This window comes from Chelon labrosus (genome assembly GCF_963514085.1).
Source record: "Chelon labrosus genome assembly, chromosome: 6".
In the NCBI taxonomy this organism is placed as follows: Eukaryota; Metazoa; Chordata; class Actinopteri; order Mugiliformes; family Mugilidae; genus Chelon; species Chelon labrosus.
The window spans coordinates 21,081,499-21,107,163 of record NC_140342.1 but is presented as its reverse complement, the minus strand read 5'-3'; the positions used below and the strand labels follow the sequence as shown (position 1 = coordinate 21,107,163).

The window sequence follows — 25,665 nt, the reverse complement described above, 5'->3', positions numbered from 1 at the left end:
TGATGTTTTTTTTTTAGTGTTATCTGAATTAAATCATGATAAAGCCATAGCATCGAACTCTACCAGTTTTTTTTTTTGTACCAGTACTCTAGCTTAGAGTTCAGAGAAAAGAACTTGTGACCAGGAAGTCATGAGTTTGTGTTCAGGAACTGCTGGATAAACCTGTATCAAGGAAGTGAATGAGAAACTCAAATCACATTCCTCTCCTACCAAGGGGGGAGGTATAAATTGACAAGTGAAAAGTAGTCTTATTATTGTATATTTGTATTGTATTGCATATTTTTGGCCTTTTTTAAGTATTATATAGTCAGTATTTCACTTAGGTGCTCGATGCAGTGTTCCATTTGGGGTTGTGCACGTTTTGTGGAATAGATGGAAAGATGGAACATTTAAGTTTAACGTAACCTGCTGAAAGGCTGTATTATTATTTAGACCTTTGGAAACTGTCTTGATTAATTATGACTTATTAAGACATCTGATATATTTGGGTTTGCAAGATTGGTTGTCTTAAGCACCTATACGATTGGTTCCTTTGTATAGACTTGATCAAACTTTCGTCAAACGCTTTGGTAGCTATTCTTCTGGAATTAATACCTGTTGAGGAAGATTGCCTACTACTTCCTGTGCAGGAAGTTCTTGGGATCCTTTCACCAAGGAAGTGACGGTGTTGGGCAGTTGAATGGCTTCTCTTGATAAGTGTTTGTTAGCCATCCGCACAAGCTCCTAAAGCCCTCTCTTAAATTCGCCAACAAGTGGCAGGCCTTGGTAGCACGGACTCCCTTCACAAAATGTAAAGACCTGGCCGGAAGTATAAAATAAATCAGAGGGCCACGTCGATCAATAAACCTCTCGGCCCAGTAACATCATTGTGTTCTTGTTGCTCTGGAATAACTTAGCCAGTCACACAGGATGCGTGATGGCAGTAGCTCGGCAAATGGAGGAAGGCATCTCCAGGATGTCATGTTGTTGTGTGGATAGTGCAGGGTGGCATGACATGAACCCACCTAAGATCTTCAGTCAGAGTGGGATGATCTGGGCTTTTAAAAGCTAATGAATCCAATGATGATGTAAATAACGAATTGACGGTGAAGCCATTTATAGTACATGATTGCATCAATCTCCAGTATTGTCAATATGTGTTGTTTTCAGCAATTTCGGTAAAAGTACTTGGTAAAAAGGAATACTATGGAGTCATAGTGGACCGATCTAACTGGTGCAAAGGTGTGTGTGTGGTTATTTTCTAGCCGCTTGGTGTCATGTTCAGGTGATTTACTGAAGGTAAACATGGCCGCCGGTCATGCGTACTAGCACTGGACCCTGCTGCTACACTTCCGCATTCAGAGGCTTGCAGATTATCAGCATATCTGTGCTGGAGCCTTCAGATGACTGACGGGATTAAATGAACCGAAAGAAAAACTTTTTACACCGTATAAGACAGCTGTGGACTTTCAGATACGATAAGATAATCAGAATTCAGACTTATTTGTGTGCGTTGACGCTGCTGCCACAATTATTTCTTATGCCGATTGAAACATCTCGAATAGTTGAAGACACATCAGAGACACAATGTCCACCAAAATACAAACTACTCCATGTCCAACATCCCATATGTTTGTACTTTTCTGCACAGGACACCAAAATACTGTACCGCAGATCTAGGTTCAGGATATTTCATGGTCGGAAAATGTTGGGTTGACCGAAAACTAGTGTTTTTCTTATTAGTAATTGTTTCAAGTATAATATACGTACCTGTATTTTATTACCTGATGTTTGTCTCCTAATGTTTTTTCTTCTTCTTCCTCAGGAGTTCTTTGTTCACGCAAAGAAGCTGTGGGACGATGAAGGAGTGAAAGCATGCTTTGAGAGGTCCAATGAATACCAGCTCATCGACTGCGCACAATAGTGAGTTCACACTTTAAAATACATTTTGAGCTTTGGCGAATCCACTTCAGAAGCACATGCTTTACGTACTTGGTGCAGCTTTAAGACGCTGAGCTGGTTGAGTTTTCACAGCCCGTAAACTTTACCCTCATCCCTGCCTTGCCCGTCCACTTTGTGTCATGTTTGAGGTGAAAGCTCTGCGGTGTGTTCTGGTGTCATATCATAGGTATAAGGTTGAGATATGTTTACTCTGGGTGTGGCAAGTCAACCAACGTAGATGTAAAGCCAACGGAAAGCTATAGATATATATTCTTACGTCAACGTGTTTCATAATTCTCAGTGACATTATGCAAAACCTTGTCTGGCAGGATTCATTGGAACTAAAAGTAATGAAGACGTAGTTAATTGCTAGCATTACTCATTTCGCTCTTGGGGGATGTTAGTGGTCGATCTGTGGCGTTCATACACTAAATCTAAGCATTGTGAAGTTTGGACAAAACCTATCGAGGCCATGATTTGAGTTTTGCTGCTATCAGTGTCGAGATTTTGTTAATACAATTGCACTTTAGCTGCTGTAGTTGGGAAATACTGATAACTGCAGCGTGGCTAGGTGCGGCAACCGGTTCCCCTTTTTGCGTGGTGCTACAGTAGCTCGGGGCACCATAGGGTGCTGGTGGTACACAGTGGAGGGCCCCTCCGTTGCCTGTAAAAGGAAGTTTGGTTATGCAAAGTGACTCACTGATTACAGTGCTCTCCTTCTGCTTCCTCTCTGACTCACCTCTGGATTCACATGTAAATATGAGGACATGTACACGGCGCAGGCTCTGGAAGTTGTCCCCTCCCATCCCAAAGGTTGGCTCCCTTAATCTCTTAGGGTTCGGTCAAAGGCACACTTCATCGGCGCCTGGGGGTGATATTGGCTGGTTGCTAGCAATTTTGAGAGCCTGCGTTAAATTAGTGGAGATTAAAGATGTTTTAATGACAGCATGGCAGGTGGACCAACTGCCTCTATAGTCTTTGCCTTAATATGTTCCCTTCCTTGAACTTAAATCTGACTCGGGGTCGAGTCTTTTCTTGTTGCCCTGCCTTTGAGCGTCTTCCATAGAAAGGAGAGAAAGTCAGGTGATGGTTGAAGAGTCACATGAATCTGTAAGGTGGAGCTGTTACAGTCCACGGCCTGTGTTTGTCTTGTCTGAGTTAGTCAGTGTCTGCGTGTGGTAGCACGGCACGATATGTAAAAAAAAGCATGTTGTGTTTATTTTAGTCCATTTTCCAGTATCATCATGGCACCATAAACATTTCAAATCTTTATTACTTCCTCGTTAAATGCAGCGGACTTCTGAATATTGAAATGTGCGCAATATTCCGTATTGCAATAACCGCTGAGGCTTGCAGTCGGCTGAAGCGCTGATAATACCGCTGTTCTGTGGCATGAGTAAACATTAACAGGGTAAAATGAAGACAATGAAAAGCCTACAGTATTTATATTGAGTGCTTCATATGTGACTCTTCTCACATGTGTTGGTTTTGCACTTGGCTGGCACGCTACAGCTATTGTTCTGGATGCAAAGTGCTGTCAAATGATTCATGCTTCGTTGTTTTTAAGACCAGTTTACTCATGCTCTTCATTCATTTTTCAAACATTCTTACCTCTCCACATTCAAGCTACTGTATCCTCCTATCACTGCCTCTCTGGCCATTGTGTTTGCTGCTCCTGATTGGCTAACAGCTGGTGGGCAGTTGTGCATGTGGTCAATAAATCAACATCAAGTAAAAAAAGTTTAATTTACTCACGCATAATAATAATAATAATCAGTGGAATTTCAGCAATAAAGAATGTGCTTTTCCTTCTTAAATAGCAGTTCACTTTACTAGGAAGTAACATCTTGAAATGTGATATGTTGTCTGTGGTGACTGGTCTAAAAAAAAAGGCCTTACCATTTCAGTATGTCAAACTTTGGGTTCAGGAGGAAATGTTTACACGTTTCCAGTGCATTTTGAAATCTCACTATTCAGGAGAAACATAGCAAAACACACCTCTATTGTCAGCGCCGTGTGTTTGATTGAAGTCTGGAATTTGTCAGACTGCGCGGCCTCTCGCTTACTTCCTGTCTCGGTTTTAACCTCCGTTTGAACTCCGTGGATGGAGGGCATTCGTAGATACTCTGTCCTACATGGCAGCAGACATGTCTGTGTGTAAAGGACCACACACACACACACACACACACACACACGCACACCTATTGTTGTCGAGACCACTTAACTACACTAACTGCTGCTGTCCTGGAAGTAGTGAAACACTGCAGATGTCTGCAGCGGCCAACTGGGTTAAAATGAAAGGAGCAAAGGTCATTGTATTGGACGCAGGTTGTATTAAAGCAAATGTATTTTGGGCTCGCTGCTGTTTGGCCATGTTCTGTCTCTGTTCTGTGTGGTTTTGGCTATTGATCAGAAAAAGTATTTCTGACTATGAGAGCCTGTCTCACACTATGTGCCTCGTTGTTTGTCAGTGCTAGCTACTTTTAGCCTCGTATAATCCTAGACTCAGACCAGGAAGCTTTCATTTCATCTTTTACTATTGTTCTCCACACCTGCTCTCTCTCTCTCTCTCTCTCTCGTATTGAACGTCCCCTGATTTGTGTTTGTGTAGTAGGCTCTGTCTTAGATCATGAATGTGATAGGAGGAGTGATTTCAGTTGCTCTGCGAGTAAATTAAAGAGGAAGTTGGCCTGCGTGTAGCTGTTTGTGGGAGGAACAGATTCACAGTCGACAGCCTTACGTAGAGACGCTCGAACACAACAGACGTCAAAAAGTAAATAACTTTTAGCTTAATGTGATTAGATGTGGTTCCTGTTTGTGAATGGCAGATGAAACACCTCTGCCATTTCATCTGTCCTTCACAGACCTTGCTCTACTGGCAGATATTTTTTTCCAGCAGGGCCGAGCGCTGGGCGACACATCGGACAGGAGGCACAGGAAATAAGTACGGGCCGATGGCGAGCGCTTGTTATGCCAAAGAGCGTGTCCTTATCGATGCTTTTGGAATCCTGTCACCCGATTGATCCGCGCTCTGCATTGCACAGTTATACGTTTTAAGAGCACAGATATGTGTCTGCCAGTTGATTGATTATGAGCTATTTTCGGCTGCGGCGGGCTGGTTCCATTGCAATGCCTTGGATGTGTCAACGGCAAAATCAAACACTTTTTCACATGCGAATCTGAACTCCCAGGCCTCTTCCTTTTTATTTATTTATTTACTTTTTTGTTTTTTCTGTGGCAAATACTTGTTATAGTTCTACAGCAAGTTCATGTGCTGAAGTTTATCTAGCTAGCGGGTGACTGTTGAGCCTTGGTATGAAACCCTCTCGTGTTAGTGTCCTCATTGATGGCTGGGATGCCAGGCTGCAGCAGCAGGGACCGAGCCAGAGGAGAGCTGCCCTGGATGGTGATGTTGCTGGAGTCAGGGAGGGTTACTGAAGAAATGAGGCTATGAAACAGCTGAGCGATACAGCTGGGGGTTTATTCCTGCAAAGAGAATGAGGCCTGGGACAGAGATAGAGATGGAGATAGAGCTGATGCTAGGTTGAGTCCAGGAGCATGATCGGGCTGGAGCTCACCTTACATGTTGTAGACATATCTTTTTCTTTTTTATTATTATTTTAAAGTATGTTGGCAAACACAGGCTCCCTTTTTTTTATTCGTTTTGTGTAAAAAAAAAAAAAAAAACCTAATTATTTTTGTGGTCATTGTAATTAACAGATTAACCTGAGGGTTTGGGAGTATGAAATAAGTGATGCTAATGTGTTTCATTTGTCAGCTTTGTGAAGTGTAAAACATGCTGCTATACTATAAGATTAATGAGATTTAAAACAATTTGTAGTGCAGTATAATTGTGTTATATCTAAACATTCCCATTATAATTAGAATATTTATTTAACTAATGGCTGAGTCGACTGACAGGTGATAAAGATGCAACGATTTTCTTTATATTTCCTAATTTTAGCTTTTGAGTCGTGAGAATTAGATGCCTTTCTTTGACTAATTTGATTTAGGTTTTTGAGAAATGTAAATATGTTACTTTGGATATGTTAACTGTACTCTGGCATAAAAAAAACCCAAAACATGTCCACTCAAACGACTGTATTACTGTATTTTATTTTTTAAAAAAAGAGTCATTACTTGTTTTCCCGCATTCATTACTCATGAATGCGGGAAAACAAGACTTTGCCTCAACTCATCCTTCACACTGAGACAAATGTCAGATTGTTCTTAATTAAACCAATCCGTTAAAAATCACAACATCATGTCCGGACTGCTGGAACTGAATTAGTTACAACTCTTTGACAAGCAAAACCTATTTTTAATCCTTTTAAGTTGGAAAACTGGCTAAAATGTTACGTGTAATACAGTACATCCATTACTAGTTATTAGTTTTATCTTCTTTTTTTAAACTTAACTTTGTTAGCAGAGCTTTACTTTGAAAAGAAAGAATCATCAGTGGCCAATTTATTTTCTGTTGATCAGTTAAATTAAATCTCACGTCACCGGTCGAGGGAAGAAAATAATTTACGCCATCTTGTAAATTGTAGAATTACGTTGCGTTTGTATGTTAAATAAATTCAACTAATGTCTCAAACAAATCTGTTGTTCTTGACTAGAATACAGTTTTATATCGATTGAAAGGGAATTCATGTATCAAACATGTATGGAACATTAGTTTAGTGTGTAGTTTTGTGAAGATGGCCCAGGACGGAGGAACACAGCTGGACTGGGACAAGTTTCCAGCTGTCCCAGAGAGTCCTGGAGACGGGGCCGGCCTGTTAGCAGATGTATCTAAGGCTGGCCTGGCTGCTGCTCGGGTTGGGGCTGGGGGGTGTAGTGCTGGTCACGGGACTCTGTCACCAGCCTGGGGGCCACTGACACAGTCATCTGGGGCTGTGATTCGCACATAAAGCAAGTGACCAGGACCGCCTTCTTTCACCTGCGTAATATCGTCAAAATTGGGAACATCCGGTCTCAGAGTGATGCTGAAAAACTAGTTCATGCATTTGTGTCTTCCAGGCTGGATTACTGTTGTCTGGTTGTCCAAATAGCTCTTTAAAAAGCCTCCAATTGATTCAAAATGCCGCAGCAAGAGCAATGACAGGAGTTAGCAAGAGAGATCGTATTACTCCAGTTTTAGCTTCTCTTCATTGGCTCCCTTTAAAATATAGAATATAATTTAAAATCCTCCTCCTTACGTACAAGGCCCTTAAAGGCCTAGCTCCGTCGTATCTTAAAGACCTCAGTGGACCATATCATCCCAACAGATCACTTCGATCTCAAAGTGCAGGCCTACTTGCGCTTCCTAGAATTTCACAAAGTAGAATGGGAGGTAGAGCCTTCAGCTATCGGGCTCCTCTCCTGTGGAACCAGCTCCCGATTTGAGTTCGGGAGGCAGACACCCTCTCAACTTTTAAGGTCAGGCTTTAGACTTTTTAGTTTATAGTTAGGGCTGGACTGAACCACTTCTCACTTAGTTATGCTACAATAGGCCTAGGCTGCTGGGGGACGATGCACTGAGCACACGTCCTCTTCTCTCTTCTCTTCTCATTTCTTGTCTCTGGTCCTGAGCTCCTGTCCTCTAACTTCTTATCTAACTTCTTCTCTATTGCTAGTCATGCAGTTCTGTGCTACTACTCTGTGGCATGTTAACTGCTTGCGTGTCCCTCCCCTTCTCGTGAGTCTCTCCGTCCTGGAGTTGTGCGTTTCCTGTGGAGCTCCGTACCACATCTGCTGTCGTGGTCTCATCAACCTGTCCAGTCGTCACGGCCTGCAGTTACCCACTCCTACCTGAATGGATAAGTCTCCAAACCTGCCTATGATTCCTCTTATAGTCTCAAACTGCCACGTTACATCATCAGCTATATCTTGTATCATCGGCTTCTATATGTACGCTTGTAGTCAGATGTATGTATCGATGACAGATGTTTATCTCGTTCCTCCTATCCTCTCTCTTCTCTCTCTTTTCTGTCTCTACCCGGCCGGCCTTAGGCAGATGGGTCCCTCCGTATGAGCTGGGTTCTGCTCAAGGTTTCTTCCCGTTGAAAGGGAGTTTTTTTCCTTGCCGCCGCCGTCGCCTTTGGGGTTTCAGGCCGGATTTTGCAAAGCGTCTTGAGACAGTTTGTATTGTTATCGACGCTATATAAATTAAATTGAACTGAAATTGAAATTGAATTAAAGTGCTAAGAATGGTTGGCATTGTCAGCCAGCCCCCGGCCCCTGAAGGGCCTACAGAAACAGAGGGGCTACGCTTCACAAACAGCGGCTCTCCTCAATAAGAAGCCTCTTATGTTCACGGAAGAGCCCGAGAGAGCGATATTTATACGCTGGCTGCATGTCACTGCTGCTTTTTTTTTTTTTTTTTGGTGTCACTAATGAGCTGCTTCGACCCTTAATGTTTCAGCTGATGTGTTGTGCACGACCACATTTTGTCAAAAGTGTAACTATCCCAGAGCTCCTGGTGTTTCCGACATGTCTGAGCAGATCTGTTTGTTTACAGAACTTTATCTGATCGTAAAGAAAAATGTATGTTCATCTCACGGTTTAAGACTTGCACGGACAGGACGTCACAATCTGATCCCTCAAATAAATAGTTTGAGGCTTAAACTTTATGACTATGTGACGGGCAGCGATGCTATACCTGTTATTTGAAATTAGAGATGTGGTGAAAGGCAGGTGGGGACAAAAACAGTGGACCCCCTCGTGTCACATTATGTATCATAAGATATATTATAGCATCATCTTGCTACAACAGTACTTTCAAAGAACTAAACTGAACAAACACAAGTTAAAGTGTCCTTATTTCAGTTACAAACCTCCAAATTATTATTTAGAAATGATCATCAGCTTCATTTGACTTCTTTTTAGTTGTTGACCGCTTAATAAACAAACTAAAACCAGCCTAAATTAGTTCAGTTTAGATAATCTCTTCCAAGCAAGTCCTGCCCCTTCGCTTTTAACAAGACAGTAAATAAGTACTTATGTTTACTATATTCATATATTCATACTATACTCCCGTAACGACACTAATAATAAAGACGGTATAGTTTCTTCATAAAAGGAATCATAAAAGACTTTAATCCAGATTAACAAAAACCTTTGTGTCGCCTTTTTAAAATCAGATGACCCTGCTGTCAGATGACTAAGGGATGATCAAAGGGGGCACTATGGAAGTGTGTATGTTTGTATATATCTGTGGGCGTGCGGCTGTGTTTGTGTGCGAGATTTCCGAGGAAAAGGAGGGAGTGGCTTTGAGCTGAACTGCAGAATCTGATCTACTGGAAGCTTGGTGGGACTCCCATCTACACAAACCACTGTCCTTAAGGTTGTTAGAGCCCCCTGTGGGACTGAGTCTCTCTCTCTCTCTCTCTCTGTGTCTCTGCGTCTATCTGTCCAGTCCTCTCTTGAGGCCAGAAAGCGATAGCGTGGAGAGGATGTTGCAGAGCACATGAGAACGCGTGCCAAACCTCTCTCGTAGTACGTGTGCGTAAAATCTTTTCGGACGGGGGCATCACTTAACGTCTTCTGTGTGCCTGAGATTTAGTCTTCCTGCAACCGCTAATTGTTTTTCTGTCCATTAGGCGTGTTTTTTTTTTAGTTTTTTTTTTTAAAGTACTCTGGAAGTTGTAGACGCCGGGCCTAGAAAGGGCTCAGCCTGCCTGGGTATTTGAAAACACTCGAGCGAGAGAGCCCTAAAGCCGCCCAGCATAACATGCTACATGTCACGAGATTAGCTACATTGCCGGTGTGTTTTTATTTTGTTTCTAGAGACCAGAGGCTGTGACAGCATCTGTTTAGTTAAATCCCATTAGAAAGACGAAACACACTGGCAAATAATCTACATCATGATGTACAGTATTCAGATTTAGGTTTAGAAATCAAATTAATTCCCAAAAGTGTTGTTTGTAGGTCTGTGTCGGTTGTTATTTTTGTCTGTTTGGTGTTTGGTTTGAGCAGCGCTGCAGATACGTTTGAGTATAAACGTCCCACTTAAAGACGGGGAATTGTGGCTATAAATAGATTTTTATTTTTGGGTTAAAATGTGCGTCCATTTTAAAGGACAGACGGAGACGCGGAGCGAGTCTCGTGAATGGCGGATATCTGTGTGTCAACCGCACACATATACCTTTCTCTCTCTCTCTCTCTGTGCGCACACGCACACACACACACACACACACACACACGCCCACCCTGCTGTTGACCAGGGGTGTAAAGGCACAGTCTGCTGGAGGACAGCAGTGGCGCTGCAGGTTCCCTGCTCAGAGATTGTGGAATGGTCGTCCATAGACACCCTCCCCTCTCCTCCCCCTATTACTCTTCCTATCTCCCTCGCTCTCTCTCTCTTTCTCTTTCTGTCTCTCTCCTCGCTGAGACTCCCCCCTCCCCTCCTCTCTCCCCCCCTCTGTCGCTCCCTTTTCTCCCCCCCTCCCCTCCCCTTCCACCCCCCACCCCCTTAGAGCTTATGTAAACTAGCTGTGGAGCCAGGGCAAGCTGAGGCTATTTTTAGCAGCAGCACTGCAGAGCAGAAACTGGCTAGGGTCACGTGTGCGCAGCCGAATCAAAGGGAGTATCCCGGCAATGCGCTGTAAACAAAGGGAAGGTCAGTAGCAGAAGGTGAGACACAAAACGCCTCTGTGTTGGTTTTGTGTGTGTGACTGCGTATGCGTGTGAGAGAGAGTGACTATACGCTGGCCCGGCCATACCTTCTCTTAATGCCTGACAGAAAACAAATCATTGTGAGTGTATGAATGCAGCCATATGACTCCCTGCTCCTCTCTCTCTCTCTCTCTCTCACACACACACACACAGCTCAAACATTTCTTCCACCGCTAGAGACAGAGAGGAGGGGGGGGGGAGCTGAATTGATCAAAGCGGGGTTTGACACGCAAGGAGACATTTTGCTGTCTAATCATGACAGGGGCTCCCACACTCTCTCCCCTGTTGCTGCCGAGCCGGTCGAGCAGAGCGAGCGAGCAAGCAACAGAAGCACACACACACACAGAGAGCCATGCAAAATCCATCAAAGACCACATGATCACGTGTGTTTAGCACTGACATTAGCATGTTTTGTATCACATGGGGGGATTTTTTTCAAGCCCTCTGTGCCTGCTGCTCAAAGTTTGGCCTGCTGGTGTACTGTAGGTCAGGTTTTTAGCCTGCAGGCCCCGCTAGCAACGAGGCTAGAGGGTAGTGGTTGTCCAGCCACACCCAGGCAGAAAGGTCTCCCTCCACCTTAGCCACTAGTTAAACAAGCTTCAACTTTCACCTCCTGTGGAATGTGGTCGGGTGGGGGTGGTGTGGTGGGGGGGTCAGGAGCCTATTAATAGAAACTTTTATATTTTTGTGCCAGCGGTTTACCGTAGGGTGTTTCGTCACGCTAGGCCGAAGGAGCTAGCATGGTGGCTAACTTGAGTAAACATTGGTTTACTGGTTTGGTGGATTTTGCTGGATGAGTAATTGTTGTAGGTTGTTCTTAACCTACGACTTTAGAACGTCATTATGCTTCCGTAGATAGGGGGGAGTAGAAATCTCCCCCAGCAGCTCAGAGGGTCCCAATAAGAGAACATGCTATGCTAGGTAACATCCTCTTCCTCTTGTTCTTTTTGTCATTGTGGTTTTTCGGAGCAGTACTCTAAAGCAATATTTATTCAGAAATGTAATGCCAGTGCACACCTGTTGTGTTCTTACAGCAGCTACAGTTTAAACAAAGGCAGCTGCAGTTTAAACAAAAGTAATGTACCAAAATGTTCCTTGTTAAGTTTTGTTGTCTCTCTGTGTCCTAACACTGGAATGAGCAACTACTTTGTTATTTAACTATATTAGTTTTATTGTCAAACATTGCCTTGTTCCATTCATCAATCATACGACTATGATTTAGACTAAATATATTTATTGTTTTGAGTATAACTCATACAAAACTAGCAAACTTTATTTATATTATTTAAACTCAAGCTCAAGAATTAAAGTCTGAATATTTGGGTGTATTTGTCATCAGATTTAACATTTTTTAAAATTAGTTTAGCGTCTCGTTTTAACAAATTAGCAGATTCCTACCTGTTTATTTGCAAGTTAATGGCGCTGCACACGCATTACTTTGTGTTGTTACCAACACTACAGCATTTCACTTTCATTTCCCTTGATGAGATCATATCACAGAAATGGCAGAGGAAACTACCTCGGTAATTTGTTTCTGAGACAGAGATGACTGTGAACTATCCACTGTGAGTGTTTCAAGCTGCTTTGAGCTTCTGTTGTCGGTGGGTGTGGTGTTTCACTCCCTCCGCGAAAGGCCTTCCACCAAGCCGCCACAACACCGCCACAGTTTACAGACGCCACTCACTCACAAAGCCAAGACTTGTAGCATCCTTGGCAGTTATTCACGCCGTTCAGCTCTGAACTTGCACCGCTCTCGTTTGTCCAGTTCATCGTCGCCGCAGCCGTCGAGTTGTGACGGTAACTTCGCGTCTCTTCTCGTGCTGCACGCCGCATCTCACATTCCTCCCTTTTACCGAAAATTTTGACTTATTTTTAGCCGTGTGCTCGAGACGGTAGCCCTGTAAAATAATCTGTCTTCATAAGCCTGAATTTGCTTCTGCCCTCTTGTCAAACGCACACACACACACACACAGACACACAGTGACACACATAGAGAGCATAAAGCTAGCACAGAGCGTGGTTCTGCTTTGTGTTGATGTATGGGAGAGTCTGGGAATGGAAGGATACAAGTGCAGCCTGGCTCAGGAAGAGACGGGGGGATAGAGAGAGACGGAGAGGGAGAGAGAGAGAGAGAGAGAGAGGGAGAGGAGTGGTATGGACCGACTGGGGTTGCCATGGGAACCCAGCTGCTAAAACCAGGCAGGGTCAGTGAGGAAGAGAGGCTGTGTGCAGCAGGAGCGAAGGGATGCCACCCGGAGGCCAGTTTGTGAACTACACAAACAGCACACAGGCCTGGACAGCTCTGAGGCCAGACTGAAATTAATCCAGACAATTTAGTGTTTTTAACATCTTTAAAATAAGAACTGACGACTTTAATTAGATTTAATTTGTAGTATTTCCCTTTGTGTGGTGGTTATCGCTGGTTTCTAACCTAATAGTTCATATTATAATAGAGCATCCACAGCTTAGCTCAGGCTTACGCAGTCTGCGCCGATACTGTAGACTCCACTGTCTGATATTAGTCATTGGTTATTGATATTTGATTAGGGGGGAAAAGAGGAAAAGCTCATTTTCACTGGGTCAGCGGTTGACTTCCAAGCGGAACAACTAATTTGACATGGAGGCTGCTGTTGTTTATGGCCGAGAGAAAGCGAAACCTGCTCAATATTGTTGATTAAGCTATTTTTACTTGGATTTTCTATTTTTGGCGCAGGCTAATTCAGCGGCTGACAGATAGTGCATCGACGCCAAGCTTTCGATATTATTTAGAGAAACCCATAAGTCAATTTCACAGTGAGAACTGTATTCGGGAGCTCCACATGGGACTTCAGTTCGGGCCTGACAGAGTCCTCGTGTTCCCACTGTAGCTCGAATTTGGGGGCCGAGTCTATTTTAAACAGAGCTAATGTAATGGTCCACGTAGACACTGAGCAGAGACAAAAGGGCATTACAATGTATTTTACATTTTTATACAACACCTTTCAAAACCGTGACTTGATGCGGCCCTGGAAGGCGAATTGGCGGCCTTGAGATAAAGCAGGCACTGTTGTTTACACAAGATTTGGTTTGACTTTCAGGAGTGTCTCCGTTCTTGCTCCTATATTTAGGAAGTACCCACTGAGCCGTTGATGGATTTGTCTAGTTTCAGATCCATCTCCCAAACTGCACAGTGTTCCTGTTTGGATGGATGAGTTGAACCCGGGGCTCAGCTCTTTCCACCAGGTGACCAGGATCCTCGGCAAAGCTCCACCTTCACTCCGTCCCCGCCGCACGTGGCTCTGTGTGCTGTAATAGTTCAATACATCTGACAGTTGGTGTTATGTGATGAGCGGTGTTGCGCTGCTGGTTTTGTTAGGATACTGGGTGTGTTTTGTAAGAGAGGACAGATGAAGCATGAAGGGAACGTTGGATCACAGTTTAGATACTGGTTCAGAGTCTTGGAGCGGTCCAAGTAGATCAGAAATGATGATATAAAACTACTCACCACTCACCATGAACTTTATTTGTCATTGTATAAACAAATTACATCATTAAATATTAATTACAACCCTTCTAATATGCAAATTTGCTTCTCATCTCGGTCCGTAACTTCAAAATTTGGGGGTTTTATATAGTTGGACAGAAGTGGAGGTTCAAATATGTCAGCGTGGACGATTATAATATTATTTCTGAAATCAAATATCCCAAATCATTAACCGATGTGACAAAATAAACAAAAGATTAATCAATAATGGATATGGCTGTTAGTTTCATCCAATTATTTAGTATGGTTTGTTTTTAAATATCTTGAATTTGTGTCATTTTTAGTAATAAGGTTTCTTGTTTCGGCATTTTATACTTTCCAAACATTTCACTACAGTGAAGTAGTTTGCTTTAAATTTTAGTTCCCTACAGCTTTTCCTTTTTAATTTATCTACAGTAAAGGTTATTGCTCACACTTGTCACTTTAAATTGCACTTCCTGTTCCCGACAAACCAAAAACCTGAAGCTGCATCAAATAGTCAATAAAGAAACAGTTTGCATATTCCTTACCGAAAACATTTACATGAAACTTTAGCAGCTAGAAAACAGACCGATGTTGCTGCTGCTGTGTCCAGCGGTGAGTTTTTTAAAGCGCTGTCACCAGTCAGTTGGGAGACCAAAGTGAAAGTCCATTATGCTGGCCCGAGCGGCTCAAAATATGGAAACTATTGATCGGATCCTGTGCACTGCTAATTAAAGATGGTCCGCTATTTGTAAAAAGTCAACCCAATTATCAAATGAGCACATGAGGCTGGGTGCTGTGTGGTTGGCGTGAAGGTTGTCAGTCTGTTGGAGGGGACTCGTTTTCCAGCCTTTATTCCGGCGCCGTTGCAACTTTTTACGCTTTTTTTTTGACACTTGAATACAACTCTTTGTTTTTGCACACATATGCTCAAGTGGTTTTTATTCTATTTGTGTTTAGGTATATTTGTTTATTTGTTTGTTGTGGCTCTTTGAAAGCCATCCCGTGGTATAAGCGCTTGTGTCAGCGCTCCGGTTCTGAGGGAAGACGCCGCAGAGCTCCAGTATTTAATAACCCACCACCACCACCACCATCTTCCCTTTGCCCCCTTTTCTGCTCAATGGGCAGCAACATGTGACCCGGACCACGTGGGGTATGAGGCCTGAGGCCCCCACCTCCCAGCATCAACTGTCCCTCAACGTATCGCTCTGTGTGTGTGTTTGTGTGTGAATTAATGCTTGTGTCTTTGTTTTATGGAAAGACGAGGCAAACAGCACAGAAAGACCAGTCCAAGTCAAGTGATACTGTCCATAACAAAGCCTATACATAGCAACACAGACTGGCCCGCAGGACCAGTACAGTGTGTTTAAGCTAAATACAGAGCCAACCCAACTCTGAACAGAGAAACAAACATGATAGGACATGATTTTCTTTATATATATATGTATATATATATATATATATATTCAACCAATTCAGAACGCACCGTCTTGGAGCAGTAAAAGGCCTCTTTATAAGGAGGGTTACTGTGTGAGGATAAAAGCTAAATGAGAAGTTACAGCTAATTCCATTGTGCATTTTGTCATGTAACGTACTGTATGCACGCTAAAAAACAAAGCAGACAACATGTGGCTTGTTATCACTCAAATCCACAAATTTGACGAAATGACCACATCACACAAAGATCAGCGCAAGCGCCAACAGAAAACAGTAGCGGGAGGAAACTGATGAAAGCAGCACAAGCCACAGATTTCCCTGGACCTTAAACCCGGGCTCGTCTATTTGTAGCAGCCGTAGTCCCCGCAAACTACACCCAAACCTTTTGATAAGGCATTATCTGGACGGCCACTCGCTAATCAATGTTATCTTTTTTCTGCATTTTTTTTTTCTCTTGGATCCAGGACCCTTGTTCTTTTATTTTCTTGCCTGGTACGGAGACTATATTTGGATCTCCAGCGCTCTACCAATAGTACTTCTGTCACATGGCAGTCACAAAGCGCTCAGTAATTATAACCTAGCTAGGTTTCTGCAAGGAAGGCTGACTAAAAATACTCCCACATTGTTGCAGTGATGGGGCAGAAGCTGGAGATTTTTTATTTTTATTTTGGAGGTTTTTGCCTGTTTTTGTGTGGGAATACGTGGTTTGTGTCTGCTCGGGGGAGACGAGGCTTTATACGTCGTGTCTTTCAGATACAGTGCACTACACTGGGTTTACTGGTTGTGTTTGTGTTGTTTACAGAATATACAAAGTGGTAAATAAATGCGATTAATAGTGCGATTTGCTCAGTGTCCGTCGTGTTGTACGACTATTGTACGGACAAAGTCACCCCTGCACAGAAAGTTTTGTTTTCCTCCTGTGTTTCAAGGTGTTTACAGAGCTAAACACAAGTTTTTTACCCCAAAAAAGGCCCAAAGTTCTTATTTTGTCTTCTCAGTTGTGAGCATTATTTGTCTCATGAGATAACCGACTGAATATATTTAGTTTTTCACCGTATTTTGACACTTTGTGGATGTAACACTTAACTGGGAATGTTATCACCAGACTGAACCGTAAGAAAAATCAGAAACCTCTTGGTTTTTCTGCTTCCTGACACATTTTTGGAAACCTGCGTTGTTTATACAGCCGCTATCTTCTTCACGTTTTTCCAGGTATTGCACCCCCAACTGCATTACCGCCCTCTGTAGTCAGCAGAAATAGTTATCTTCATAAGATGCTGACAGAGCACTGATTCTCACCCTGGTTACTAGGAAGAGAATTAACGAGATGATAGCCTGAGTAAGAAATGACTCAGTTCTCATACATGTATTTATTGTTCTCAAAGCTTTTTTTTTTTTTATCATCTGGTTTTGAGCTCTTGCAGTTTGATGCGAGGTTGCGAGAGGACATACTACAGGGTGACAAAACCCATGATCCCAAAGCCATAAATGGTCACACACTCAATCAGTTCAGATTTGCAGTGTGTCCAACAAAACATCCAAAGGTTAGGTTGTAAGTAAACGACAGAAAAGAACTGTGGGACTTTTGCACACCTGATGAGATCAGCCTGGTTAATGAGTACATGGTGTAGTGTGTACTAAAATAATAAATGATGTTTAGATGCCTCGTCAGGCTGTTGTGATATACGATGAAGGGATTTCCATGATTTGTTAGCCAAAAGAAACATTTCAGGGAGGACGATTCTGTCTCTTGTTCAAAGCAGCAAGTGAATTCATAGAAATCTATTTTTAAACGTTAGCTTCCTTTCCTCCACACTGTATGTGTCTGGTGGATGTGTTTACTGTACATGTGCATGAAGCTGGTGTGAGGAAGTCAAGTTCTCTGTCAGAAATAGCCTTACTTCTACTTTTGTGCGGACTGCGAGGCAGAAATAGTCGGTGTGATGAAAACATTATTGTCAGAGCACATGAGCAGTGTCTCTTGTTATCTAAGGGTTCATAATGGAGCATTCATTCTCAGTTATTTAATTCTGGTTGGGTGTGTTAGGTGTGCTACTTTTAGGGCCGAAGTGAAAATGAAGTGAGAGCCGTAACCGACTGAAACGTACAGAAACCGTAACCCCGAACGCTGAGCTCGTGTGCGTCAGGTTTCCTGTGTGCTGCTGCAGCCGCGTTGTCTGTCTTGTGACATCCTGAAGCTGCAGAGGGTTTGGGTAGAAAGTGAGGGGATGGTGAGAGGGTGAGCCTGTCTGGTCCACATCTGTGTCCTACATAACAAAGTCACTCAGCAACTTCAGCTGTAGACTGGGAACTTTTTCTCTTCAAGACACCGTGTTCACCTACATTTACCAGCCTCTGTCTGTTGTAGTTTCATTTTTTTTTTATGTCAGGTCCAAAGTATGGCTTTTATCTAGACTCTCCTTGTCCTTGTTACCTTATATCGCAAAATGTCCATCACTATTACCTCCAGTCTGACACATTCAGATGCTATATTTGTCCAACCACCCAAAGCCAAAATATGATCCTATAATTACGACAAAAGCAGTTACTTTTCAAATCTGAGAAGCCTGAACCCTCTCATTTCTTTTAAGAGAGAGTAACAGATCATTTGCATTTGGTTGCTTTTTAACTGTGCTTTCTCTTTAGAGTTAGAGAGTTAGTTCATTTCTGGTCTAAAGCAGCTGAGCTAACACAATCTCTAAATTGTACTAAATGTTGAAATGGTTACGTATCATAATGGACCCTCAGTTTCCTGTAAAGGAACTAGCAAGCGTAGTGATGGGCCTTTTTTTAAAGTCTGTATGCATGATGGCCCCTGGACCGGCCATGTTTCTCATGGAGTGATCCAGATCGTCCACGAGGCCAGTGTGACCGTGTGTCCCCAGCCTCGGTGTCCTGAGTCTGCCTGCTGTGCTGCAGAGAGGCCCAGCTGCTGCTGCTGCTGCTGCTGCTGCTGCTGCTGTTACCGCTGCTACCGCTGCACATGCTCTCTCAGTAGTGAAGAAGGCAACAGCAAGCTGTCTAACCTCCACAATAGCCGCCTTATGTAATCACTCTGGCTAGAGACAGACCAAAATAGCCCAGACTGAGCAGGCCTGCCCTCTTGTGGCAAGCAGCTGCCTCAGCACCGGCCCGTCGGGCCTCTACAGGGAGTCAGACATGGCGGCCACCTCATGCAGTATTCGCCGTAGCTAACACAAACATCTAAATATCTGTTTTAATCAATGTCGTGGAGTTTGTGGCTGATGAGATTGGTGATACACAGCAGGTAAAATAAGTATTAGTACCATTTTACTCAGTAAAGGTGCTATTGACATGAAATTTTCACCAGATATCATCGATTGCAGCCCGTGCAAAGAAATCAAACCATAGATGCCTATTAATTAAGTTATGTATAAATGAAACAGGTAAAAGGCAGTGAACACATGAAGAAAAGGAGGTGCAAAAAGTCACGGGAAGCCAAGATACCAGCTAAAATCTATCAGTATTTAGAAAGCAATCCTGCCCCTTTGTTAGTGCATATTAATATCTGGTTCAGTCCCAACTGATATAAAAAGGTGTCTCATTACCAAGGTGTCACAGAAGAAGTATCTCATGTTGGGTAAAAACAACCAAGTGCTCCTCGTAAGACGTCTGACAGAGGAGTGAAAAGTATTATCAGAAGAGTTGTCCAAGAGCCAAAGACCATTTGTGGAGAGCTTCAGTAAGACGGTACAATAGATTCAACGAAAACAATAATGCACTCAACCGTCGTGGCCCCTATGCACGCTCACCACGAAAGAAGAAAAATCATGTTGAAGCTCATTTAAAGTTTGCTGCACAACATTTATAAAAGCCTGTGAGATTGGGTCGCCTTCATACGACCATGTTTGGAGGTCAAACGGCACAGTGGTGGTGGGAAGTTTGGAGGTGGGGAACGTCACGTTGTGCGGCTGTTTTTCAGCGTACGCCGCCGTCAGACTTCACATAATTGAAGGAAGGATGAATGGAAAAATGCGCCGAGACGTTCTTGATAAATGTCTGCTGCCATCTGCCAGGATGATGAACGTGAAACGAGGGTGGACATTCCAGCAAGACAGTGATCCCAAACACGCAGCCAAGGAAACTGTCAGTTGGTTTACAGAGAAAGAAAATAAAGCAGCTGGGACGGCCCAGTCAGTCACCTCCTTGAATCTAATAGAAATCTTAAGAGATATATGGAAAGAACTAGCGGTCAAAGTTCATAGAAGAGGCCCATTGCACCTTCAGGATTTGAAGAGCGATGCGTGTGGCTAAGACTTTTGTACAAAATATTAAATAACGTAAGCATGTTCAATCATTTTTTCATGTGTCATTTCATTTTATTAGACATAACTTGATTTCTTTGGACGCGTGGATTACACGGGTTGTTAGAAATGTCTTTTATGTCACTGAGGAAAAATGGTTACGTGTTTTACCTGCTGTTTAGTTGTTATGAATTGAGTTTATCATGCAAGTGGCCCAGTTTGTGTGATATTGGGAATCTTTCCAAAGCCTGTAAGAAATAAAAAACAATGCAGAATCTAAATGTTGTCCCGTTTCTCTCGTTGCAGTTTCCTGGACAGAATTGACTCTGTAAGACAGAGCGACTACACACCAACGGACCAGGTCAGTTCTCCTCTCAGTTAATCTGCTCTGCATGAAACGTGTAAATCCACCTCTTAAACCTTTCCTAAACTGTGGTTGTCTTGTTTGTGTCCATGATGTGCAGGACCTGCTACGCTGCCGAGTGTTAACTTCAGGGATTTTCGAGACGAGGTTCCAAGTAGATAAAGTGAACTTTCAGTAAGTCTGCGCTCAACTTGAACACGTACGATGAACACATATCTGCTCTTTTCTGCTATATTTGTAGTTTGCTCGTTTATTTCTAATCCTTTGCCACCTTTAATAGACCACATAACACCCCTGCCCCACCCCTCCGTCCCAAAACCAGTCACTTTTAATTTAACAGTAAATCAGATAAAAAGCGTATCACAGCCCCAAACACAGAAATAGACAAGACCGAAAGCGCAAAACATCACTACTGCATGAAAAAAATAAAACGATAGAATCCACTCTCATGATTTTTATGAACGAGATATTTGTGTCCCGTCCACATCCGGCGTCAGATTCTCTCTTATGCAGCAACTTTTCCAAACTCTTGTCACCCAGTCCTGAAAAGGAGGCTCTGCAGGCGTTTTTCCAGTTTTTCAGTAATTTGCTTTTTTTAAAATCAGTGCCTTCTTTTTTTACATCACCGTTGTATCAATAATCCCAGTTAAGAATGACCTCTGGGCTGGGCTGTTATTGCTATATTTACCTCCGCCTCGTGTTAAGGGCCCGAAATGTTTTTTCCCCCCATAACGGCAGTGTGTCCTTGAACAAAACCTGCTCGGTGGCTGGAAGCTAAGGTGGAAAAGCACGTCATTGAAGTGACTAAAAATGTAAAATGAATGCTCTGTGGTCAGCCAGTGTGATTTCTGAGCCAAGCTGGAAGTTATTTACTGTTGGTTATAAGAGCAGCAGATAAAGGTTAGAGTAAATGTTTCGTAACTGCTCTGATGATGTCAGATGAGATGACCCATTTCCGCATTCGCAGACACAACAGTCTTATTCTACCATCTGAAACGGCCCTTTGTATCACATTATATCATCCTGAATGATTGATAAAAAAAGCTCTGGGTCATGACTTCCCTTTGGGTGTGCGTTTGTCGTTATTCGGCTTTGATGACTTCCAAGCATCCAGCCAGGGTCGCGCAGGCTACACAAATAATGCCGTTCTTCATATTATTTGTTCATTAATTGATTATTTGCGGATCGTCCCTTTAAGATCGAGGATTTCTTTTTTTTACGAGCCGGCCCTGAGATCAGGCGCATGCAGAACGCGCTTAAAAGATATCAGCCTTTTTACTTTGGTAATCATTAAAATAAAACCGCTGTGTAATTGTTCTCAGGCCGTCCAGCTTCGGTACAGTATGTACCTGACGCACTCAGTCCTGTCCCGTTGGAGACATGAAGTCTTTGATCACAAGAGGGCAGCAGCGAGTGTGTTGTGTTGCGTCTGAGTCTGACCCAGTATTTTGTCTCCTCCACAGCATGTTTGATGTTGGGGGCCAGAGAGATGAAAGGAGAAAATGGATCCAGTGCTTTAACGGTAAGACTTTTCAGCCTCTTGTTTTCCTTCACTGTACACCCCCACCACCACCACCACCACCAAGGTATTTTCCGTCACCTCTTGATTTATCCCTGCGCTCGTGTGATGTAACCTCTGCTCCGCTTTCAGACGTCACTGCTATCATCTTCGTGGTGGCCAGCAGCAGCTACAACATGGTAATAAGGGAAGACAATAACACCAACCGGCTACGGGAAGCCCTGGACCTCTTCCGCAGTATTTGGAACAACAGGTGTGTAAGATACTTCTAATTCAGGTCTGGTTCTGTGTCCTTATTTACTACTGTAGTAAAGTACTTTAGTAAAGATCCAGTGATGGTTATCTAAAACCAAATCAACTGACGACACAAAATTTATGCTATTCTTTCTGGTCATGATAACATTTATAACTTAAAATATAACTCGCATCAACTTCCTCAACATTTTAATAGTTTAAAATACTTGTATTTGAGTATAACAGTGTATAAATAATACAAGTTGTCCTGTAGCTGTTGAAGAAGGCTGCAGAAATTGAAAATAATACTGGAATTCTCCTTTTAAAGGTCCAGTTTAAACGATACAGTGCCATCTGGTGGTGAGGTTTCAGATTGCAAGCACATGAAATTGCCTCAACTTGTGTAGATACCAGATGCTAAAAATAAAATAAATAAAAAGAAAAGGCCCTCTCGAGTTGGTTCATTCATTCTGTGCTGCTGTAGAAAGTACTTCAAGTGATTGTAGACAATAAACAGGATTATAAAACTATCATATTCATCAGTATTTTGCTTCTCTGAGTAGACAATTAAAGTATATGGTGCAACTTGAAATCTAATTATTGTCATTGAGGGCTGTACATATACATATACATATATATAAAAAATAATTATTACAGGTATTTGTGTATAAAAATGTATATTGCACTTTAGGTTATAGATATTCTGCATTTGAAGTAACGGAAGTCCCTCAGAATAATATGAACATTAATTCTTGTGTTGTTCTTTGAAATGTCCAAAATGAAACTAGAAAACGTTGTGAAGGAACTCCTGAGCGACTGTGTAACTTTGTTCGTTGCTTGTTGTTGTTTCAGATGGTTACGCACTATATCGGTCATATTATTCCTGAACAAGCAGGACATGCTGGCTGAGAAAGTATTAGCTGGAAAATCCAAAATTGAAGACTACTTCCCTGAATATGCTCGCTACACCATACCAAATGAAGGTTTGTGCTGCCGCTGCTCTAAACTCAGCTGTGATGTCGAAGCTCAAATGCACCTTTAACCCCTTTTAACCGCGAGTCTGCTTCTTCTTTTAGCAACTCCTGAACCTGGCGAAGACCCCAGAGTGACGAGAGCTAAGTTCTTCATCCGAGACGAGTTTCTTGTGAGTGTATATATGTATATATCGAAGTGTGTGAGGCTGACCAGCGTCTAGTTTTGTGCTAGTAACGCCAGCTGTGCATGTTAACACTGCTTTGGATGTGATGAACCAGTCCTGCGGATGCTGACCTTCCTTCTCCTGAGGACAAGCTGTCTGCAGATAAGCAACGATTATTTTAACAGCCAGTATCGTTGCTGTACGTTCTGTCTGTGATTAGAACAGAAAATCGACGTATTATTATTATTATTTTATTAGCAGTAGCTGTAGTGCTGGTATCGTTTAGAAGAAAAGGAAGGGGTCACGTACAGCACCCAGATCTTCCTTACCACATTTGTAGTCGTATAAGCCGTGTTTACGTACCAGCACCCTCTAGAATCAGTTACCTCAGTGTGTAGTAACGGCACTAAACTTGATTCCATGATTCATTCATTCATTATCTGTAACGGCTTAACCTCCAGCTGCCACTGGGCGAGAAGCAGGGTACAGCCCGGACACGTCTATCACACAGAAAGACTCACACCTGTTAACCTTGACTACAGGATGTTCCCGGGACTGTTTTAAAACACAGTGTGCTTTTAGGAGAACATATTTAAATTCTATTTCCATGTAATCAAATGAATATGAAGGAGTGTTTTAGAACAGACAGACAGACGACTCCATTGATGCCAAATTACTGATGGAAATGAGCGATCGATAATTTGTCGTGTTATTTTGTCTAAAAAAAAATATCGAGCCACAGGTCAGATGTCCTTGCTCTTGATATGTGTCCCACCAGTCACACCTCTTGTCGTGGCATTTCATACAGTCCAGCATGTTGATGAATGGGACAGAGAGAGAGAGAGAGAGAGATGGAAACAATCTAGAATAAATAAACAGTAGACCGGCTGATGAGTACGATTCAGGAGACGTTAGCTCTGTGTGACGGTTTGTAGCTCTTATTAGCTTCCTAGCCTCCTAGCTAATAGCAGCTCTTCCTGTGTCCCCTTTTTGATTGATAAATGCAGACTACTGCCACCTGCTGGTGTGAAGAGTCATTTCCTCTCAGGTGCAGATCATACAGTATGTAATATCTGGCTGAAGTCTTCTTCTTCTTGGTCCAGACACAGACGGCATGAGGCGACGTTACAGTCGACCGTCACCGTCTGTAGTTCTTTGATATAGGTTTGGTGTCTCCGTGCCTTAGATGACAGTAAAGACTCCCAGTTTGAGCTGCGTCCAGATGTCTTTCTTGGAGTCCAGAGTCTAAAAAGTCAAAGTTCAGGGCATGCGATGACTGAAGTAACTCTGACGTCTCGTGTTTCTCCCCCCTCCCTCCCTCCCTCAGCGGATCAGCACTGCGAGCGGCGACGGCAGACACTACTGCTACCCCCACTTCACCTGCGCCGTGGACACAGAGAACATCCGGCGGGTGTTCAACGACTGCCGGGACATCATCCAGAGAATGCACCTGCGGCAGTACGAACTCTTGTGATGGGAGACCGTCTCCGTCAGCCTTCTGTGTTTTTCTCCACCATTCTGCATCCTTGACGAACCCTTCCTCCTCCTCCTCCTCCTCCTCTACCACCACCACCTCCTCCTCCTCCTCCCTTCCTCCTCCTCACCCCAAAGTCCCCGAGACAAACCCTCTGACCACCCCTCCCGTCGAGGACTATGAAGTACTACTGAAGTGTGTCAAATCCTCTTCCTCTTTTTAACTTCTTAGCTTTTTGTACTTCTTCTTCTTCTTCTTCTTCATTTTTTATTTTTTTTTCTCTGAGACCGATTCATCCCCATTTCACCGATGTAAAAGGAAGGTTGGGGAACAAGTTTTTCTCGCGTGCCGCTTCTTCTTTTTTCTTTATATCCTTCCTTTTGAATGCCTTGATTTTTGTCATTCCACTAAGCCTTGGGCTACCTCCTTATTTTATTTTTTGCCCCTTCGTGTCCTTCTAATTATTATTATTATTATATATATATATATATTTTTTTTTTTTCGGCTTTGTCATTGGACCTGGACTGGTGGACGTGTGGATACATAAAACACACCTACAGGACCTCAGTGTAGAGGCAAGCGTGCGTGTGATGAAGAGGATGCCATGTGAGCAAGCGAGCGAGCGTGTTTTATGTTTGTGTTTCACCTGCCGGTTAAAGCCGGCTTCACCAACATGACATTTGCCCCCATTTTTATTTTTATTTTTTTTGCGCCCTCCCTCCCTCCCTCCCGACCTGCTTCTTCGACGATGGGACGGAGGGGAACCGAGCGGATGAAGAGATAAATGCACTTTGCATCAGGTTCCTTAATAACTTTTTTTTTTTTGTTTTTTTTGGTTATTGTTGTTGTTGTTGTGTTTTTTTTTTTTTCTCCAGAGGAAGCATACACACAATGTAGCATCACAATATTTATTACCCTGTCACGATGTTAGCTTGCCGAGCTGCAGGGTGGACCGAGCAGCCGAGAGAGAAGTGTGGAGATTTTAAAGAGAACGGGGGGAAGAAGAAGAAGAAGAAGAAGCGACGACGGCAACGTCGACGGCGAAGACGGATTTAAATGAAGGAAAAGGGACTGAGCTCTCTGCACCTTAGCCCTGCTGCCTCCACGGACTCGGACCTGCCTCCTGTTTCTTTTTTTTGTTTTTTTTTTTGTTTCTTTTCCACACAAACCTT

General features: G+C 43.0%; 1 protein-coding gene across 2 annotated transcripts in view; it reads left to right on the top strand.

Annotated features, from left to right (window-relative positions):
• Window positions 1-25,665, top strand: part of LOC311489113 (guanine nucleotide-binding protein G(olf) subunit alpha) — a gene marked incomplete at its 5' end in the record, with an annotated part of 48,751 nt that extends 23,086 nt beyond the window's left edge. For both annotated transcript variants that reach the window (XM_084546056.1, XM_084546057.1), the window contains 8 exons: window positions 1,805-1,902; window positions 20,071-20,125; window positions 20,229-20,302; window positions 21,592-21,650; window positions 21,780-21,900; window positions 22,734-22,864; window positions 22,958-23,025; window positions 24,347-25,665. In XM_084546056.1, coding sequence (XP_084402182.1) covers window positions 1,805-1,902; window positions 20,071-20,125; window positions 20,229-20,302; window positions 21,592-21,650; window positions 21,780-21,900; window positions 22,734-22,864; window positions 22,958-23,025; window positions 24,347-24,493 — 753 coding nt within the window. In that variant the 3' untranslated portion in view covers window positions 24,494-25,665. The remainder of the gene's footprint in view (window positions 1-1,804; window positions 1,903-20,070; window positions 20,126-20,228; window positions 20,303-21,591; window positions 21,651-21,779; window positions 21,901-22,733; window positions 22,865-22,957; window positions 23,026-24,346) is intronic.